At 41.2% G+C, this 22,415-nt stretch overlaps 1 protein-coding gene across 7 annotated transcripts in view; it reads left to right on the forward strand.

Annotated features, from left to right (window-relative positions):
• The window catches only part of SCHIP1 (schwannomin interacting protein 1), a 179,388-nt gene that overhangs the window by 98,459 nt on the left and 58,514 nt on the right, over positions 1 to 22,415 (forward strand). Inside the window, exon 3 of one of the 7 annotated variants that reach the window (XM_086392232.1) lies at positions 1,368 to 14,065. The exons of 5 other annotated variants lie outside the window; for them this stretch is intronic. In XM_086392232.1, coding sequence (XP_086248358.1) covers positions 1,368 to 1,577 — 210 coding nt within the window. In that variant the 3' untranslated portion in view covers positions 1,578 to 14,065. Of the gene's footprint in view, positions 1 to 1,367; positions 18,628 to 22,415 lie in introns of those variants that run through there. One more of the 7 variants, XM_086392242.1, reaches the window with a different exon arrangement.

Raw genomic sequence — 22,415 nt, forward strand, 5'->3', positions numbered from 1 at the left:
CATTAAGAACCAGCATCACTTTCAGAAGGATTCTTCATTTATTCTCATTACCCCCATGTATCAATACACTGAAAATCTTAGTTATTTTTAACTCCAAGTGAAGCATGACTCAATTATCACACCAAATAGAGTACTGAGTCCTTCCCTGAGAGCCTTTCTCACTTGCTTGTAGGAACTCTCTTGGCTTTACTGGAGACATCTGTTCCCTGTAGAGTGTACATCTTAGAGCAGTGGCCTTAGAGGAAGGAAGGAAAGAGACCCCAGGGCAGGGCGGGTGTGCATTCCAGTTATTGATCTGGGGGTAGCCAGCAAACCTGCCTCATTCTCTCACTGTCTGTGAAAAGCGAAGTCTCTACACAGATTAAGGCATCAAACCTGGATTGTGGTGATTTGTGCTAAATGAAGCACCTGTTAGTTATCTAGATTCTGCAGTGCCAGACCTGTACTATGCGTTTCCTGGGTGGCGTTAGTGGTAAAGAACCCCACCTGCCAATGCAGATGGCATAAGAGACTTGGGTTCAATCTCTGGGTTGAAAATCCCCCGGAGGAGGGCACGACAACCCGCTCCAGTATTCTTGCCTGGACAATCCCATGGACAGAGGAGCCTGATGGGCTACAGTCCTTGGGGTCGCAAAGAGTAGGATGTGACTAAAGTGACTTAGCCTGTATGCACGACCTGTACTCTATCCATTCTTTAACTCTAATTCGCAATTAACTCATCACTGAGAGAGGGCAGGCCAGTGCCTGGAGTCCTGAAACTTGGGTAGCACCTTTACTGTGGAGAGCACGATGCTGCTGTACTGTGGAGTAGGAGGTGTTTTCTACGAAGAGCACGCTTTGGGATTAGGTAGACTCAAGCCACATCCAGTTTTTCTTCTTCAAACAGTAGAATACTTTCTGTAAAACCACAACCCAAACTGTAGGTTCTCGCTTGTTTTTAAGCTGTCATCTTTGTTTGTTTTCCTCTAAGAAAACAAAAGTGCTCGTTTTTTCTTTTTGTGCTTTTTCTCCCTCCAGCCTAAACCTCCATGGGAAGCAGGCAAATTTTTAAATGTCACAAACCCAGTTCACCTTCCTACTGGTCATTTTGCATCTTATTCTTTTGGTTAGGAAATTAGTTGGGACACTTTATCATTCTTTAAATGTAAGAGTTCTGACTTTGTACACTTATCAATATCTTTTTTATTTTTAGATGCACAAGTTGCCGGTGGCAAATTGAGAAGGGAGGAAAAAAATCCACTAAGCTGTTTCTTTTTTTTTTTTTTTGAATTAATTTTGAATTCAATTGGGGGTAGTAGTCTAGTGAATGCACTTTAGAATGTGTTAACCTTCCATGGGGAGCTGTAAATGGTTATTTTTTCTCTCAGGTCCAGCTGGCACAGTCGATCCGGTTTCTGAGGCAAATTTACAAGGTGAGGGGCCCCTCTGAGCCACTGCTCACAAGGAGGGAGATGCAGCCAGAATGCCTCACCCAGCTTAGCTCACAAGCTGGCCATCAGCCACTTGGTGTACAGGTGAGGCCTCCCCCGCTGTCTTGGGATGAAGAAGTGGCTGTTTCACCAGCTTTGCCACAATGATGAATTGAATTAAGAGCAGCTAGTTGCAGGCACTGTCCTGCCCTGGATCCCAAGACCTGATGCAAGAGAATTTCAAGGATTTCCTTCCTTCCTTCCTTCCTTCCTTCCTTCCATTATTGATTACCTGCTGTGTGCCTGGCACTGTGCTAGATGCTGGATGGACAAGCTGGATGAAGTACACAGTTCAACAGAGCAAATCAGCATTATACATTCCACAAGTTAACAGATACTTACATACTGTGTGTGTGCTAAGTCACTTGGCTGCTGCTGCTAAGTCGCTTCAGTCGTGTCCGACTCTGTGCGACCCCATAGACGGCAGCCCACCAGGCTCCCCCGTCCCTGGGATTCTCCAGGCAAGAACACTGGAGTGGGTTGCCATTTCCTTCTCCAATGCATGAAAGTGAAAAGTGAAAGTGAAGTTGCTCAGACATCTCCGACTCTTAGTGACCCCATGGACTGCAGCCTACCAGGCTCCTCTGTCCATGGGATTTTCCAGGCAGGAGTACTGGAGTTGGGTGCCATTGCCTTCTCCGTAAGTCACTTTAGTTGTAAGTCACTTTAGTTGTGTCCAATTCTTTGTGACCCCACAGACTGTAGCCTGCCAGGCTCCTCTATCCACGGGATTCTCCAGGCAAGAATACTGAAGTGGGTTGCCATAAAGTGCTAAGAAGGAAAACATGGTGTTGGGTCTTCTCTAGTGGTTCAGTAGTTAAGAATCCACCCTGAAATGTAGGAGACATGTGTTCAGTCCCTGGACAGGGAACTAAGATCCAACATGCAACTGAGCCCACATACGGCAACTAGAGATACATCAGTTCAGTTCAGTTCAGTCTCTCAGTTGTGTCCGACTCTTTGCGACCCCATGAATCGCAGCACGCCAGGCCTCCCTGTCCATCACCAACTCCCGGAGTTCACTCAGACTCACCTCCATCGAGTCAGTGATGCCATCCAGCCATCTCATCCTCTGTCGTCCCCTTCTCCTCCTGCCCCCAATCCCTCCCAGCATCAGAGTCTTTTCCAACGAGTCAACTCTTCACATGAGGAGGCCAAAGTACTGGAGTTTCAGCTTTAGCATCATTCCTTCCAAAGCAATCCCAAGGCTGGTCTCCTTCAGAATGGACTGGTTGGATCTCCTTGCAGTCCAAGGGACTCTCAAGAGTCTTCTCCAACACCACAGTTCAAAAGCATCAATTCTTCGGCACTCAGCCTTCTTCACAGTCCAACTCTCACATCCATACATGACCACAGGAAAAACCATAGCCTTGACTAGACGGACCTTTGTTGGTAAAGTAATGTCTCTGCTTTTGAATATGGTATGTAGGTTGGTCATAACTTTCCTTCCAAGGAGTAAGCGTCTTTCAGTTTCATGGCTGCAGTCACCATCTGCAGTGACATGCACGGTAACAAATGATCCTGCCTGATGCAAGGAAGATCTTGTGTGCCACAACTAAGACGCAACACAACCAAATAAATAAATAAAAATTTCTTAGAAAGAAAAGAAAACACGGTGTGCTAAGTGAACCTGAAAGTAAAAGTCGCTTAGTCGTATCCGACTCCTTGCAACCCCATGGACTATACAGTCCATGGAATTCTCCAGGCCACAATACTGGAGTGGGTAGCCTTTCCCTTCTCCAGATCTTCCCAACCCAGGGATCGAACCCAGGTCTCCCACATTGCAAGTGGATTCTTTACCAGCTGTGCCCACAAGGGAAGCCCAAGAATACTGGAGTGGGTAACCTGTCCCTTCTCCAGGGGATCTTCCTGACCCAGGTATCAAACCCAGGGTTTTCTGCATTGCAGGCAGATTCTGAGGCAGGACCTTATTTAGCCTTGGAGGCTAAGGAAAGGCCTCCAACTTGAACCCAGAGGTGTTACTCCAGGTTGAGAAACAGGTCTGAGAAGGGCCTGAGACAGAAGCAATCTTGGGTTTTCTAGGAAACTGAAAGGCAGCCAGTGTGCGCAGAGCTAAGTAAGCAAGAAGGTGAGAGGCACAGAGGAAGCCTGGAGAGTAGAGCAGGGCCTATGACAGGCAGCGTTAGGGATTTAGAATTTCAGCCTAAACGTTGTAGGAAACCACTGAAGGATTTTAAGCCAAGACGTGACATAATCTGATTTATGTTTTCAGAAGGATTTTTCATTCACAAACAGGAAGTCTACAAACGCTTAATTTTGTATAACAATTTGGGAACGAGGTCAAGAAAGTATGCAGCTATGGAGACTATGAAATCGGGGGCAGCTGGGTGAATGAACGAAGCTAAACTTCTTTGAAAGTGACGTTTTATAAATTTATGCCATCTAAAATTAGGGTCAAAGGTCTGATCGCCTCGGTTGTAGTGAGGGCTCTGGTGAAGAAATCACTTCTGTCCTTGGGAAAGCGAATTTGATTCCTAAACCCTCAAAACAAAACACAAGTAGCTGGAACCACCAGAGTGCAAAGCAGTCTGTCTGCAAAGTAGCTGTGAGCTTTTTCAGCTGTTCCTCAAGTTACACTGGGGACAGAGGCCATGAGAGGAGGAGAGGAAATGTGGGTGTTTGGACAAAATGGATCATGTTTATTTTCCTTTCTTCCCCTCCTTTGATTGAATGGTAGGAATGTGAGCAAGTGAACTCCACCTTCCCTCAGCGTCATCTCAGATGAGGAGAGAGAGAGATCGGAGTGAGGCAGACAGGTGTTCTGGGAAGCACCAGATCGTGGAAGAACTGCTCATTTCTGTCTTGGCTTTCTTAGTAAATAACGAACACACAAACACAGTGGAAAAGTCCTAGCACTCAACAAGAAGTGGGCATTTTGCTGACCCTGCTTATGTGTCTGAAAGAGATGCTCTTTGCTATTCACAAAGGAAAACTGGTTAAGTTAGGGAATTGGGGTTAATGTGCAGATTAAATTTATTGCTTATGAGTAATCCATGACTGAGCTTTTTAAAAAAATTTCATTCAAATACAGTTGACTTACAATGCTGTGTTAGTTTCAAGTGTATAGTAAAGAGATTCAGTTATATACATTAAATATAATATGTATTTATATATTTCTTTTTTACATTCTCTTTCATTATAGGTTATTATAAGATATTGAATATAGTTCTCTGTGCTATATAGTGGGACCTTGTTGGTTATCTATTTTATGGACGGAGGAGCCTGCATGGTAGGCTGCAGTCCATAGCGTCGCTAAGAGTCGGACACGACTGAACAACTTCACTTTGACTTTTCACTTTCATGCATTAGAGAAGGAAATGGCAACCACTCCAGTATTCTTGCCTAGAGAATCCCACGGATGGGGGAGCCTGGTGGGCTTCCCTCTATGGGGTCACACAGAGTCGGACACGACTGAAGCGACTTAGCAGCAGCAGCAGTGTATATCTATTAATCCCAAATCCCTAATGTCCCTCTCCCCCACCCCTCTCTTTTGGTAACCATAAGTTTGTTTTCTATGTCTATGATCTATTTCTGTTTTGGAAATAAGTTTATTTGTATCATTGTGTGTTTTTTGTTTTTTTTTTTTAGATTCCACAGTAAGTGATATCCTATGTAATTTGTCTTTCTCATGAACCCATGACTAATCTTAACCCTTAACAAGTTCAGCCCTTGTCTACTTGTCAGAGCAGAGCAGCACAATTTCCTAACTAGTAGATTTCTGTTCTGAAAAAATTTATTTCTTTAAAATGAGAAAGTTTCTTAATTATAGATTTAAGATAAAGCAAGCTAATGTAATAATTCATTGATATTCTAGCATTTTATTATCCTTCAAAACACTTTTTTAGACCAGCATTTTCTCTCCTACCTTTTAGCAATTAAAATCATTTGAATACCTCTCTTAAGTGGCAAGAATGAGAAAGATGATAAAAACCATTCCAGATTGCTGCTTACCTGGCCCTGGGAAAGCTTGTTAGAGAATCTACCTGAGGAAGCTCTAAGTATTAAATCCCATTATAACTAGTAGCCTTTCTACACAACTCTTGTATTGAGGAGGGGGGAAAGATTTAAAGAGCACTAAAGAATTTTAATATTAAATAGTTCCTTAGAGATTGCAATGGCACCCCACTCCAGTACTCTTGCCTGGAAAATCCCATGGATGGAGGAGCCTGGTAGGCTGCAGTCCATGGGGTCACTAAGAGTCAGAGATGACTGAGCGACTTCACTTTCACTTTTCACTTTCATGCATTGGAGAAGGAAATGGCAACCCACTCCAGTGTTCTTGCCTGGAGAATCCCAGGGACGAGGAAGCCTGGTGGGCTGCCGTCTATGGGGTCACACAGAGTTGGACACGACTGAAGTGACTTAGCAGCAGCAGTAGCAGTAGAGATTATGTTGAGTATAATCCTGAATTATTATGCTCTGTCCTGTGTTCAGTGATGAGGCAGGAAAATATGAAGCTGGTGAGCAGGTAGTTTTCAGAAGAGATATATACTCATAAATTACAATGTTTTCCTTCTTTTTATTATTTTTACTTTATTTTATAAAAATTTTTTTTGAAAATAGTAGCTCTAACTTTCAAAGTAAACTAAAATTTCATAATAAACTCATGATTAGTGTGTTTAGCTTTTGAAATGCTTTTTCCCACAGTCAGTGTAAGAAGAAAAGTCAAAAATCATTACCTTTCATAACATTTATATTAGGAAAGATCTTAAGTTGAAAGCAAATAGTTTTTGTGGAACTACCCAGTGCTAATATATAATGTGATATTAATTTTGTTTTGTTTTGTTGCTGCTGTTGATACTGATTTGAAAGCCTCATCATAAAGAATAAAGTTAATTTTAGAAGACAACAGCCTGATGGCCTGAAGGGAAGAGAGAGGGTGCAGGGAGATGATAGTTTGTAAATAAACCCGTCTTATAGATTAGGAAATAGAGGCTCTTATATATGAAGTTGCCCAAGAGAATACACCTAATCAGAGGCACAGTCAAGCCCAGAATCCAGGCCTGTGACTCCTGGTTCAAGGCTCCATCCATTCTGGAAACCATCAAAGATGGCCTAGGTTGTAACTTTGGATATATTAACATTAGTGTGACATTTACGTTCTTATATTAGTGAAGACTTTTGTATTTATGTTTATAATTAGTATTAAAAATATCACTGAAATTTCAGTAAGACAATGGAGCATGATTTCAACATTATTTTTGTTTTCTAATCCTGTTCAGTTTGAACTGATTGCAAAACACACTTGTCCACTAGAGGTCACCTTTCTTCAAGATGAGGGTCAGTTCCCTTGCCTATACTTTGAGTCTGGTTTTAAATCAACCACCACCTGAGAAAAATGAACTGCCCTTTTTGTGGTCAGGGACCTCCTGTTGCTTTAGCTAAATGCACTTATATTGGTAGGTAACTCTATTAGGAGCTGAAGGGAGGTGTGTTCCCTTCTTCACTTACACACACACACACAAACCACACACACATACGTTGTGTGAGTTCTGGCTTGACCACTCTTGACGAACCAACTTACTTCTCTCTCTCTCTCTCTCTCTCTCTCACACACACACACACACACACATAGTTTGTGTGAGTTCTGGCTTGGCCCCTCTTGATGAACCAGCTTATTTTTCTCTGGAAGGTCTTGTGTTAACCCTGGCAGGTTTACACTACTTTTCACTTTTTCTGCCACTGCTCTCTCTGACTCCAAAGTCAGAGACTAAATGGAGACTAAAAGAAATGGTCCATAAACGTTGGCACAATTTGGGATGAAACCATATAGACTTCACCGAAATTTATCTAGGAGTCAGTTACTGTCTTTCTCCAATAACTGACTCTTATGCAGTGTGTGAATTTCAGGCAGGGTTGGCCAGAGAGTCCTATGGGGAGAAGACTAGGACTGGGTCCAATAAACAAGTGCTTTGGCAGATTGTATTGAAATATAAACCATCTCATTATTCTAGAGGGAGAGGGAGGCAGCGGCTATAGCACCATCTGATGCATCAGGTTTCAGATTGTGTCTGCAGAAACCCCAGGGCTGCAGGAGGTATTTTTAGAGGTTCGTTTGCTCCTATTCTGTGAACTGCTGAACACCTCAGCCCCTAAAAAATCTAAGTGGAAATGAAAGAGTTCTGAGATGTGAATGTGATTCAGAATAGAGAACAAATGAAATTGTGAGGCTCTGGGCATTGGGTGAAGAGTTTTCCTGTAAAGCTATGGTAAGAAGTATATAATGACATTTCAGCCCAAGTTGTAGGGTCTCATTCCCTCATATCTATGCAAAGAACTCTCCACCCACTTTCCTGACATCAGCATATTAATTTATCATGCCAGGGTAAGTAGTCTTTTACAGTCCTCAAAATTGAACTTGTAAATGTGTCATTTACCACAAAGGTGGTGGCTCCGTACTGGTCTTGCTGAAAATTCATGTCCAGGTAGGAAAAATGAGCTAGTCTGTCCGAGAGGCCCAGCTGAGTTCAGTGTCAGGTTAGGTCTACACATCTTTTGGGCACATTCCCACATCAAGCCTAATAGGTAGATTGTGCAAATCACAAGTGAATGCCCAGTGTATCACATGAAGAGGTCTGTTTCCAGGTTGAAGACCTAGTGTCAGTCTAGGTACTCTGTCTTTTCTTATCTTGTTTATAAAAAGGAATGTGAGCTGTTGCTGTATGTTGTTAGTGAATCAGTTTTAAAACAAATGTTTTTTAATGTTGCTTTCAAACTCCTGGACATGTTTAATGAAGACTATCCGGGGATTGTAGCATAAGCTATTATGAAGGACTGTTACCATTTCCAACCACTTATCTGTATGAAACAGGATTCTCTTGGTGTGGCACAAACAAAATAAAGAAAGCATGCAGTTGGAATAACACTGTCACTGACTTTTATAAAGTCGATTTTCAAATTTTTGTACATAAAAAATCAGCCTCATGTTCCCAGTTAAGAATTTAATAAGTAAATAGTATCAATTTGAATGAAAAATAATTTTATTCTGATTGAAAACACTTTGGTTTATTTTATATGTGAGTTTTCTTTTGAAAAGCAGGCTTGAATACTTAAAGAAAAAGTGACAGCAATTGATTCACACTAACAATTTACTCAGGCAACTATTTTTTTAATATCTGAAATAATAGACACAGGTGGAACCATTGTCAGAATAGTTAAAAACTTTTGAGTAAATTAATTGATGTACATTTGTAAGACTCTCAGGTAATTTTCTTATAAGGATAAAAAATTACAACCTATTTTTACCCTTCTCTCTCTCCCGCTTTTGGGGCTCAGAGGACGTGGGAAGAAGTTGTAGACAATACAAATACCAAGCATCCTTTTCTCTGGGAAATGACCTTGGTGCAATAGTAGTCTCCAAGTCCACTATCAGGCACTCCTCCAAGAAGTCTCAGACCAAATTAAGATGCTCAGATCACAGCTTATTCAATCAATTTAAAATGCATATCAAGATGCAAGGGAAGGAGATGGGATGAGCTGGCATACTTAGTGTGATATTGTCATTAGGCTTTCTTCCCTCTTTCTGGCACAGAGCTCCTAAAACCCCTGGAATTTCCTAAGTGATGAGAGTGATAAAGGCATCTCCTGCTATCTGTGTTAGTGAGGTGATTTTTGAACATACGTCAGGATGGGAACCAGTTGCCTGGAGGGTCAACCACAGAAATAGAGGGTGGGAACTTTCAGTCCCACCTCCTGACCTGAGAGAGGCGCTTGAGGTTGAATCAATCACCACTGACCTGTGATTTAATCAGCTGCACTTATGAAATTAAGCCTTCATAAAAATCCAAAAAGGACATGGTTCTGAGAGCTTCCGGGTTGATGGACACTTGGGAGTTTAGGGAGAGTGGAGTGCTGGGGGAGGGGGCGTGGAAGCTGAGCCTTTCCCCACGCCTTCCCTGTGCCATCTTTCCCATCTGATGGCACCTATGCATGAGTGCTCAGTCACTGAGTCACATCCGACTCTTTGTGACCCCATGATTGTAGCCCGCCAGGCTCCTCTGTCCATGGAATTCTCCAGGCAAAAATACTGGAGTGGATTGCCATGCCCTCCTCCAGGGGATCTTCCCAAGCCAGGGATCAAACCCATGTCTCTTACGTCTCCTGCATTGGAAGGTGAGTTCTTTACCACTAGCACCACCTGCTCCTGAGTTATATCCTTTTATAATAAACCAGTAATCTAGTGAACGAAATGCTTCTCAGAATTCTGTGAGCTGCTCTAGCAAATTAATTGAGCTCAAGGAAGGGTTTGCTTGAACCTCCCATCTCTAGCCCGTTGGTCAAAAGTGCAAGTAATAACCTGGACTTGCAATTGGCATTTGAAATGGGGAGGGGGGGTCAATCATGTGGATCGAGCCTTTAACCTGTGGGCTCTGATGCTGTCTCCAGGTAGAGAGTGTCAGAACTGAGTTGACTTGTAGGATACTCAGTTGGTATCCAAGAATGACATGGTGTGGGGAAACGCCCTCCCCTGCACCAACTGGAATTGGTCCCAGAATCCTACTTAGGATATGGTACAGGAATGTGAAGGACTGCACTGCCTGAGTCTGGGATTAGGTGATATTTGTGTATCCAACCTTTCTGCCACAACCACCTTCCTTGTTGATGATACAGTCAGAAGCCAGGGTTGAGTTTTCAGAGAGGAGGCCCAGTTGGACAGAAAGTGTCTGCCAACGACACAGCCTGCTTGATCAGAGACACGGGGCAAGTCCCTCAGGCTCCCTCTGCAACTTGCTCCCTCACCTGATGAGCAGTTGTGGAATTGTATTTCTTGGGCAGAAGACAAGTAGGGACAGAATGCGTGTCACCAGTGAACAGTGTAAAATCTAGTGAATATTGAGGGCCTGGGGGTTGTTTAGCATGTCATGAATATTAAGTGCTTCTCTAGTCTTTCCATCCCTTTCTGTGTTCAGCTTGAATTACTAAGGCATCCAGGTTACTAACTTACTCTTTAATACATCACATCTCATGAATTCTGCCTCATTGTCTAAATCCTGCACATTTCATCTATGTCTCACAACCCTTTACATACTTCATTGTCTGTACTTAACACATCTTATAGGTTTCATCTATCCCGTTTGTTTTTCTCGTTCTTATATAGCATTAGTCAGCATTTCTCGAATATTCTCAAGTAATACAGCAACACCTTCTATAAGATATCTTGGAAGAGCTTTTCCCACACTGATCCTCCTTCTCTGATTCCATTCTAGCCAGCCTCCCCATCCTTGAGGTCTTTCTGTCAAGGACCCAATCAAGATGCCAGTCTGTGCTCTTTCATCTTTCCACATCTCCACTACAGGCTCCTCTTTACTCAACATTTCTTTGTAATTTCATTCCCTGTATCTTCAATTTCAAGGCTAAATGAAGCCCTGTTATATGCTCCTGATCTAACTCATTCAGGATCTGGTCTTTCCAGTTATTTTCCATCAGTTTCTCCCTTCTTCCTGGCTCCTTCCCTGATGCCCACATAGACATTTGGATCTCCTCTATCTTACAGATCAACCACAACAGCCACCTCTCTTGATTCCATTGTATCCTCAAGCTATCAACCTGATGCTCTAATTTATCCACAACCTTCTTTACAAACTGCTCTCTACTCAGTTCTTCAACTTCTTAATGGCTTGTAACTTGGTTTCTACCCCTAACACACTAGTATTGAAATTATTCTCGAGGGAAACTGACGACCTCTAAGTTGTCAAATTTAACGACTGATGGTTGTGCTTCCCTGCAGTATTTGAAGCCCTGGAGCTCTCTCCCTTTGATCCCCCACTGTGTTGGTTTTCCTCTTCTCCTCACCTTATCACCCCATGCCCCTTCCTTCCTCTTGCCCTCTAAATGCTGGCTTTCACCCTAGGGGACTGTGTTCATTGTGTATTGCTGCTGTAAAAGACCACCTCAAACTTAGTGACTTAAGTCAACATGCAATTGTTGCTGTTCAGTTGATAAGCTGTGTGCAACTCTTCTCTACCTCATGGACTGCAGCATGCCAGGATTCCCTGTCCTTCACTATCTCCCAGAGTTGACTCAAACTCATGTCCATCGAGTCAGTGATGCCATCCAACCATGTCATCCTCTGTCGTCCCCTTCTCCTCCCCTCCCACCTTCAATCTTTCCCAGCATCAGGATCTTTTCCAATGAGTCAGTTCTTCACATCAGGTGGCCAAAGTATTGTACTTTCAGCTTCAGCATCAGTCCTTCCAGTGAATATTCAGGACTGATTTCCTTTAAGATGGACTGGTTGGATCTCCTTACAGTCCAAGGGACTCTTAAGAGTCTTCTCCAGCACCACAATTCAAAAGCATCATTTCTTCAGCACCCAGCCTTCTTTACGGTCCAGCACTCACATCTGTATGTGACTACTGGAAAGACCACAGCTTTGACTATAGAGACCTTTGTCAGCAAAGTGATGTCTCTTGCTTTTTAATACTCTGTCTAGGTTTGTCATACATTTATTTATTGTAATAGATAAACATACATTTATGATCTTACAATTCTGGAGGTTGGAAGTCCCTAGGAACTCTCACTGATGTCAGCAGGGCTGTCACCTCCTGGAGGCTCTAGGGGGAAATCCACTTCCTTGCCTTTTCCATCTTCCAAAGGATTCCCACCTTCTTGGACTGGGATCCTTCCTCTGTCTTCACAGCCAACAACATTGGGCAGAGTTTTCCTCATGCTGCCATCTCTCTGGTTCTTCCTCTGTTGCCCCCTCTTTTTGCCTTATAAGGACCCTTGTGATAACACTTGGCCCTGGATGACCCAAAGTAATCTCTTTGTCTCAAGGTCAGCTGATTAACAAGTCTAATCCCCACCCCCCCACCCCAGCTCTGTGGGGATTGATGTGCCCAACATAGCAATGTCTCTGTTTCTTATTAGTCCTTTCTCTTCAATCTCTCCCTTCATCTAATCCATTTCTGCAACTATCCTGTCCCTGCAGAAGACCCCCCACGTTCTGTTGGCCTGACTTCTCTTTTGAACCCCCATTACCTCCTACCCCTTTATGGTAGAAAATAAAAGACCACTACTGCAACCCAACCCCTCAGAATCATTGCCTCCTCCTAACTTCTCTGTTTGGTTTCACAGCACCAAGTTTACTCCAGCAGTGGTCTCAGAACTGTTCACTCTTCCAGGTCAGATCACTGGCTACGTTCCGTCAATGTATTTTTCACAGTCTCATGAAATGCATCCCTCTGTCTTCAACTTTCCATTCCCACTACCACCTCCATCCTTCCAGCCTTTTTATTCCTTGGACTGTTGTTGTTTCTTTTAATTGAGGTGTGGGGGTGGGGTGGAAATCTATTTTCTGTTCCTTTCTAGGGCCCCTTAGAGCTATTTTACATTTATTCTAATTTTATCATGCCATCAACCCAATAAACCAGGAATTAACATCCTTAGTTTATAGATGAGGAAACTGAGGCTAAGAGCAATGAAGTAACTTTCTAAAAGTCATAATCATTCATTTATTCATTTAAAAATATTGAGAGCCTATTATATGCCAAGTATTAAATGTTGGGGATAATAGTACTGAATTAATTAACCATGATCTAAGTTCTAAGGAAAGTTACATTAATCTAGAAATAGAAAAAATAGACTCAAGAAGTAGAAAACCAAATGAACACGATTATTGCAGTCTCCCAGCTAACCTAGCTAAATGTTTTCTTGCTTTTCTGAATTCCTAGTGAGCAAAAAACAAAATCTCCTTGGTAGCACTTTACTCATTCAACACTGTATATAGTCATTTGTATACTGCCTTATTTCCCTCACCAAACTCCCTGGGGGCAGAAACACTGCCTCACATGGCACATAACAGGATTTTGTTTCAGCTACAAGGTTGTAAGAGTCAAAGAAGATGTTCAGGAAAGTACTCTGTAAACTGTAAAGCCATTTTCTAAGGTTTATTGTCATTAGTGATGCTGGCTGTGATCTTCTTTGGGCAAGTCATCCAAGGACCCAATTCCCCTTGATGTGGACAGGGTCAATTTTCCTTACAATTCCTTTTCTTTTCATTCAGGTTTTCTGTATCATCTTACGGAAAAACCTGAATGATTTTTTTTTTTTTTTTTTTGGCCAATCCAATACAATGTCTACCTGCTTTCCGCAAGTTCCTAAGGAAAAGCTTAAAAGTTATTGCTTAAGACAATGACTCTCTTGTTCATCTTCCCCATCCCCCCAATACCTTCCTTTTTTTCCATAATATTTCATTACAAAGCTTTTCAAATTGAAAAGTTTTTTAGGTGACTATCCATTTATGCACCATCCAGATTCTACAATTACTGTTTTACTAAACTTGCTTTGTCACAGCTTTCCAGTTATCTTTCCATTCATTCATCTCATTTATTTGATGTATTTCAAAGGAAGGTATCACTAAACTGCCCCCTAAATACTTCAGCTGCATATCATTAACCAGATCATTTTTATTCTTTTGAGGTACATTTGACATACAATGAAATGTACAAATCTTAAATGTTTTATTCAATGGGTTTTGACAACATATACTCCTCTGTAAGCCAAGCCTTTTCAAGTCATTCAGCTTGTGCCAGCAAGTTCTCTTATACCTTTCCCAAGTCAGTCCCTGACCCCAGTAGTTCACTCTTGAAATTGTATGCTCAGATGATCTGCAGATATGACTTTTTACTACTATATTTACTATCTTAAATACCCCGTCATTCTGTTCCTATTGCAAAAATTTATTTTAATCTTTTTTTCAGCTTTCTTGAGGTATAATTGACAAAATTTGTATATATTTAAGGTGTACAATGTGATGGTTTCCTATTAACATACATTGTGACGTGATCACCACAATCAAGCTAATTAGCATTCATTACTTCATATAATTACCTTTTTTTTTTCTTTCAATCCCTACCCCCTCTCCATGGCAACCACCTGTTTATTCTCTGTAGCTATGAGTCTGTTTCTCTTTAGTTCTATTTGTTCCTTTGTTTTGTTTTTTAGATTCCACATATAAATAAAATCATACAGGATTTGTTTTTGTCTGACTTATTTCACTGAACATAATACCCTCTAGATCTATCCATGTTGTCACAAATGGAAAAACTGCCTTCTTTTTTATGGCTGAGTTATATATATATGCCACAGCTTCTTTATTCATTCATCTATCGATGGACACAGGCTGCTTCCATATCTTGGCTATTGTAAATAACACTACAGTGAACATAAGCGTGCATATGTCTTTTCGAATTAGTGTTTTTATTTTCTTGGGAAACATACCCAGAGGTGGAATTGCAGGGTCATATGGGCTTCCCAGGTGGCTCAGATAGTAAAGAATCCACCTGCAATGTGGGAGACCTAAATTCAATCCCTGGGTTGGGAAGATCCCCTGGAGAAGGGCATGGCAACCCACTCCAGTACTCTTGCCTGGAGAATCCCCATGGACAGAGGAGCCTGGCAGGTTGCAAAGAGTTGGACATGGCTGAGTGACTGAGCACAGCACATGGCAGTTCTATTTTTAATTTTTTTTGAAAACTGTCCATACTCTTTTTCATACTGGCTGCTACAATTTACATTCCAATAGTATACAAGGGTTCCCTTTTCTACACATCCTCTCCAACATTTGTTATTTGTTGTCTTTTTGATGACAGCCATTCTGATGGACGTGAAGTGATATTTCATTATGGTTTTGATATGTATACCCCTGATGGTTAGTGACGATGACCATCTTTCCTGTGTCTGTCGGTCATCTTCATTCTGTTGCTATTAATTACCACAAATGAAAAAGTACTTTTCAGGATTTAAAGACATAATAGTTTGCTTGGTGGAAGAAACAGGAAAAATGGCTTAATGAGGCAGTAGTCTAATTTTTCTCCTTTTAAAACATACCTTGAATTCAGTTTTAGGTCGAACCACTCTGCTGCCTCTCTCTTACCTTACCATAGATTTTGATTTCAAGGCCAGCCTACATTAGTTCAGTCAAAAGGGGTTTATTTCTTCAAGTCCTGTGGCCTTCATTTAGCATTTTTTATATGAACTCACTCACAAGAAAATCTGACGGATTTTTTTTCTTCTTACTGCCGTTGCTGGAAGATTTATGTTCTTGGGCATGTCACCACTCTCTTAGGCCTCAGTGTCCATATCTGGAAAATAACAGTTTATCTCTTAAGTCCCCAGCTAAATCTGAAACCCAATACTTTCTATGGGAAGAAAAGTTGTGAAGACCTGAGAAGAAAACAAAAAGCATCTCTATGCTACATACAGAAGTATATTAAACAGTTCATCAATATTTTTTAGTCCAAAAATCTAAATCTGAAACCCAGTACTTTCTATGGGAAGAAAAGTTGCGAAGACCTGAGAAGAAAACAAAAAGCATCTCTATGCTACATACAGAAGTATATTAAACAGTTCATCAATATTTTTTAGTCAAAAAATAATAAATGTTACTGTATCTTGGTAAGTTATTCTAGCTTATGTGGTCTTGGAACAGCTGATTTCTGTTTAGTTTTTTTTGTACTAGCAAATCATAATTTAAATTGTAACACAAAGTCCTTTCCAGTGAATGACTATAGAAGGAAGCTTGCTTGATATATTCCTTTTTTTTTTAAATCTTGTTTATACCTCTTGAGAGGGCTTTTTGACAGGATTTGGGAGACAATTGTCAGAAATCTGTTCTCCCCATAGCCACCTCTGAGTCACTTCCCTTATTTATGGAACAGCAACTGTGAAGAGTGGGATCATGTTTAGGCTTTTTTTTTTTTTTAAACAACACATGATAAATGTCTTTAGAAGTTTATGTAATATATCCCGAAGCTCTCAGTTTTCAGAAGAGAACAGAGTCCAGAAAGCAACTCTTTAGGCCTTGTATAGCTTGAAAGCATGTTCCTGAGTCTTAGGGTCCTAGATTGTCAAAATAGTAACCTGACTAAAGTTTTAGCAGCCTTTGGAGTAAAGCTGTTCTGTCTTGGAAAAGTTGCGACTGTGCCTCCTATATCAGGCATAAGATTTCCATTTCATCTTATTTGCTACCTTGCAAAGGAACTTTGGCTTACTTTTCCTTGCACATACTTCAGATTCCACAGCCTTCATCTGTGCAGTTGTATAGCAAGGCACTCCACAAAGCAGCCTCTGTCTCTGTCGTATATGGATTGCTCAAGAGGGAGGAATGAAATTTAGGATGGGGATATGTTGCCTGTTGTTTGCTTTCGTTGAAGACTTGCTGTCCTCTTTTCTGTTTAAGAAGACTCATCATCTAGCTCAGCTGTCTGCTTCGTTCATCAAGCTCTCATTGGACCACCTGCCAACAAGCTGGCCTAAGAAGTCTTGTACATGTTAGTGGCCTGGCTATCCCCTAGATTCCAGGCCCTCAAGTTTGGCAGGTTTTGTGTCCAGAGTGCTTTTTCCTTGGAACCCATCGAGCCTATGCGGAAATGGCAGCCTGTGAGATCACCAGCTGGGTCTTTCCTGTCGCCTTTCCACTGTCTTAACCAGGAAGCTGAAGCCAGGCTTGTGAATGTGTCTCTGGAATTGAACTCAGCCAACTTCTCTCCTGTCAGAATCTCAAGTCATGAAAATTAAGAACATTCAGAAAAATAGGTTTTTCTCTTTCCAAGCAACAGAGATGTTGTTAAGTTATAAGATTAAAAATATTTCGCCAAATATCCTTAACACAAACTCTCGGCACTCTCTAAGATTGAGTTTGATATGAAAACTTGTCAAATGTGTTGATCCCACTCATCAGGCAACAGCACTTGTTTTTCTTATTAATAGCATAATGAACACTTTGCAGTTATTAAAAAGAGTATTGAAGAAGATAGATATAGATATAGCAAAATAGCTTAAGAATGTTTTTAAACTTGGTTTAAATTCAGTCAAGATTTTACTGGGTTCCATTTGTTTGAGCATCATTTTGAGAACCACTTGTTTTCATTAAGAAACAACAAAATGAGTTGCCTGTAGCAACTGAGAAATATAGATAGGGAAATTTCATTGTGTTTATTTTTTAAATTTTCTATCATTAAAGCTTCAAGAATTTATAGGCCTAGTTGTTCCTCCTTATAAACTGAAATCCAACAACGGTCCTGAAGAAGTCAAAAACTGGCTCCTCTTTTTACCAGAGACATGTATGGTCCAACTTGTGTGTCCTTTGATTACTATCTGGAAGTCCAGAATCCTTTCTATTATGGTCACTTACATGGAATGGTCTGTTTCTAGGATCATATTGCTGTATATATACAGGGCGTCTATATATTCAAGTCATAGCACTGGGTTTTATATATATATATATTTATATATATAAATATATATATGACCTTTTAAAAAAACTTGCACTTTAGTTTCATTTTCATGAAATGAATTATACTGACTTTAATACTTTACTAAGCCCTCTCCCTAAAAAGTTATGGGAATAATTATTTCATCTTCTTCTGTTTGACTTAAAAAGCAGATAAGAACCAAAAATGAGTAGAAAATCAAAAGAATTCCAAAATAATATTTTTAAAAAGAATGAAGGTCCTCATTTTAGCTATAAAGTTGACAAACACTTCAAACACTCAACACAGAGAACACCCCTTCGGTATCAAAATTCAGAATGGATTGTTTTCCCTTTCGCCTGTTCAAAGTTCTGAAATGGTCCTTATGGGCTCTCGTTTCACAAGCACCAGGCAAGCAACATCAGTGGGCAGGAAGGATGATGCCGGAGGTTAGAAATGTTCAACTGCAACATTGATTTGTGTCTGCCTCTCTCCCTCTCCTTCGCTGGCCTTTTTCCCCTTTAATGAGGACTAGAATGTTTCCACATCAGTTAACTGCCTTCATAAAGCACCAGAAGGTCACACCAGCCCCAGACTGATCCTTTTCTTTGTGCCGATAATATAATTGGCTGATTGTGCCAGTGATGAGCGCGCCCCCTCCCCCAGCCCGGTCCTAGCTCCATGTTTGTAAGCCTTACTGCTGGTTTCCGAGGAGAGCAGCTCGGCTCGCTGCGCGCTTCCCAGCGCAGGCAGTGCCACTGCGCAGGTTGATCAGCGAAACAGCATCCATTTTAATCTGCGGGGAGCCCCTGCCTTCCCAGGGCGTTCTCTCAGCCAGTGGATGCTCCGCGCTTTCCCTCCGCAGCCTCGCTGAGCAGTCCTGCTTTGGGGTCTGCTCCCTAGGATGCACTGAGATGGTACATCAGGAGAACTGTTCGTATCAGGTAAGATTTAAAGCCTGATCGTGAGGCCGGCATCCTTTGGGAGAGGAGGCCTTCCTCGTCCAAAGCAGCAGGTTGCCTCTTTCCGGGTTTTCACGGGATTTTGCCATCCTACACTCCTGGCCTCCATCACATACAGTATCTGAATTGTAATTAGATTTTCTGGAGAGTAATGGGGCAGAAAACTCTGCTTCTTGGCCTTTAAAGCATATGTGAAATCCGCTGAGGTGATCTGTGTTTTGCACATTCTGTATGTCTCTGCAAAATAAGAGAAATCGCGTTAAACTTTGAATTTAAGGGGCTTTGGAAAAGATAAATCTGGGTGGAATTTCACATAGATAAAAGGGAAAAATATTTTTGCTCATTGCATAGGAGGCAAGTTGCTTCACATCCAGTTTTTAGGATTTGTCTTGAAGGAAATTGTATTAATCAGAAGTAATAATTGATGATCTGAGAAATTTTCAAACACCAGCTGGTATGCACTTGATATTTAAAGTTGCACTTGTCTCTCCAAACTTATTTTTACTAGTATGTTGTTTTAAATGACTAGTAAATAAGAATTAAGGTACCAACATGCGTAAAAAACTCCAAATAGGAATTTTTAGTAGCATGTACTCATCTCTGTCCTTAATTTTCTGTCTGGAGTTTTGAAGTAAGCACTTAGAGGATCTCAAAAGACCAGTTCTAGAGTGTGACTAGAACTGTGGAAGCAACACTGAAAATATCCTCCTTGTAAACAGACAACGAGAAGGTTCTCAGAGTAATTTCTCTGCAGCAGTAAGCACGGCTAGTCCAAGTCATGGATAGTTAATATCAGGGTATCACTCAACTGACCGAGTTTAGAAGCTCCAAGGGACCATTTCTCTAATTTAACAATGCCTCTTCCTTGTGTGAGGTAAGATACCTGAGACCAGCAGGTGTTTCTCAGAAGGTCGGATTTCACAGTAGTGAATGTATGCAGGCAGAATAGTACATCTCACAAGACTCAAAGCAGTCGTTTCCCAGCTAAGCAGTGTATGCCTAGAAAATATGTTTATGCACTTTTTTCTCTGCTTAATAATTGGAATTTTGTAATTGTGGGCTTGTCTTATAGTATTTTCATTTTATAGTCCATTTAGGTCCATAGATCCTAGATAACAAGATTTATGCTTCATAGTTCTTACCATGCCTGAGAAAAGGGTCATGATGCTGAGGAAACAACAAAACTTACACACAATACAGTGGGGGAGTGGAGAGTGTCGACTTTTATGGAGAGACTAAGCTACTTATGGCATGGCTCCAGGTGATTAAATTACTGTAATAATTAAAATTATTTTTCTGCTCACTTTTTAGAGAAGCTATGTAATGTAATTTTTTGAAGGCAAGATGCTACAAGATTATTCCCTATATCTTTTCATTTGGTTGAACATGGAGTCACTGGTTTTATAAGTCACAGATTGGTCAAATATCAGCAGTGCCATCAGGAGGGGAGGGGTTGTTTAGCCTTCTGCTTCCAGAGGAAAACAAATTGATTTTCTTTTATATGAACTACAACATATAACACTGATTGTGTGTTCAATAGTTTTTGAAGTACTTATTGCTTATTTTTAGAATAAAATTATGTCCAATAGGCAGGTGATAATAGGCAATAGATTCTACATCTCCATGGGGTTTTATAGAACTTTATGTGTCTGTCCTTTTGAAATGCTCTCCCTCTGTTCATAACTCAGCAAATAAAGAAATATTAGCCATGAAGCCATGTCTCAATCCTACTTGGAAACCTTAGTTTTAGAACCCACCTAACATCACAGATTCTGAAAGGGCAGTTTCTCTAAGTTCTAGATGTTATCATGGTCACTGGTAATATCAACAATGATGTTTTTTAGAAATGTCCCCTTTTCTGATGAAGGCTTGCTTATTGATTTATCTATTCTTAAGGATGATAATAGAGTAGTTAAAACAAAGTCCCTAGATTAGCATCTTAGTGAGTAGAAGGAATTTATTTGTAGGACTGATTCCTTTCATCCATAATGTATACCATAGTTTCTTTTTTTTTTATCTGATTTTATTTATTTTTTTTAATTGAAGGATAATTGCTTTACAGTATTTTGTTGTTTTCTGCCAAATATCAACATGAATCAGCCATAGGTATATATATTTCCCCTCCCTTTTCTTTTCTTTTCTTTTTTTTTTTTGGCATATGGTCATTTCCTGACCAGGGATGGAACCCACACCCTCTTCAGTGGAAGCAGAGTCTTAACCACTGGACTGTCAGGAAGTCCTGTATACCACGGTCTCTGAATGGAGAAACCCTGAATGGGGCTTCGGAGGCCATTCCCCTCAGACTCATTTGGATAATTCGGTGCGCATGTCTGGGTGTGTGTTGCTATTACCTTTGTCATCATCATCATCATCTTCGAGCAGTAGCAGTCTCCAGACTACTCCTGCCCTTGCCCCTGTTCTGTGGTCTGTGTTCAACGCAGAACCCAAATGCTCTCTTAAGACCTAAATCAGAGCCTGCCACCCATCTCATAATTCTCCTCCTCGGCATAAAAGCCCACATCCCACCAGGGGCCCCCAGGGTCTTACATCACCTCACCCCTGATTCCTCTCAGACTCCTCTCCCACCCCCTCCGCCCCTTCACCCCCTCTTCTCATGCTTCCTGCATGTGCTGTCCCTCCTGCCTGGTATGTGCTTCCCTCCAGGGAGCCCAGGTGGTTGCAGGTTTAGCAAGCAATCTGCCCTGTTTGGGGCATGTTTATACTAAAAAATTGTTCACTTCTACCTGAAATTCAGATTCACCCTGGCATCAGGTATTGCTCCTGTTGGTGACCCCCACAGCTTACTCTCACTTGTCACCTTCTTGTGAAGGCCTCCTCTGGACTTTCTGTGTCAACTTCCAATTCCCCAACTCTATCCAATCTTGCTATTACACTTTACTTTCTTATTTGGCGTTCATCACCATCCATCAGACTACATGTGCTGTGCTGTGTTCAGTCGCTCAGTCATGTCTGACTCTTTGCGATCCTATGGACTATAACCCGCCAAGCTCCTCTGTCCATGAGATTCTCCAGGTGAGAATACTGGAATGGGTTCCCATTTCCTCCTCAAGGGGATCTTTCCGACCCAGGAATTGAATCCACATCTCCTGCGTTGGCAGATGGATTCTTTACCACTGTGCCACCTGGGAAGCCCATCAGACTACATTTTTGTCTATTTTCTGTCTTCCTTACTCCACAGAAGCTCCACGGGGACAAGGATTTTTAGGTTTGTGTCCATCTGCTCTCTCAGTGCTAAGAACACGCTCTCAAATAATATGGATGCATGTGACTATTGTATGTAAAATTGAGTAAGAAAAAAGGCACTGTAAACACTCTATAGCATTGTGGTTTCTTACACTTTGATGGACATTGGGATGATTTTCAATCCTATTCCTATTCCAACTCCCTGCCGTCAACATGCCCTGATTTCAGTGTCTTAGGATCAGATTATCCCTTTATTTTTTGTTACTTTTCTCATCTGTGAAATGGTATTTTTTCTTGTTAACATCCTGGCATGATAGTTGGGAGGTCCCTGCCAGAGGCCGCCTTTCTGCATCAACAAGTCAGTTACCATGAATTAAGAGCCACTTTCTCCCAATGTTTACAGAAAGGGCTCAGTGAAGATTATAAAGCAGCCCCAGGAAACCATGCATTGCTTCACTTCCCAATTATTTATTGCTAATATAGAGAGTATAACTGATTCTCAGGTATTACTTTTCCAAATAGATGATTGTTTTGAAAAAGAGTTTCACTGCTTCCTAGAGCTTGAA

The sequence above is a fragment of the Bos grunniens genome, chromosome 1, assembly GCF_055505025.1.
Source record: "Bos grunniens cultivar Pamir isolate PY7600 chromosome 1, Bosgru_T2T1.0, whole genome shotgun sequence".
NCBI lineage: Eukaryota > Metazoa > Chordata > Mammalia > Artiodactyla > Bovidae > Bos > Bos grunniens.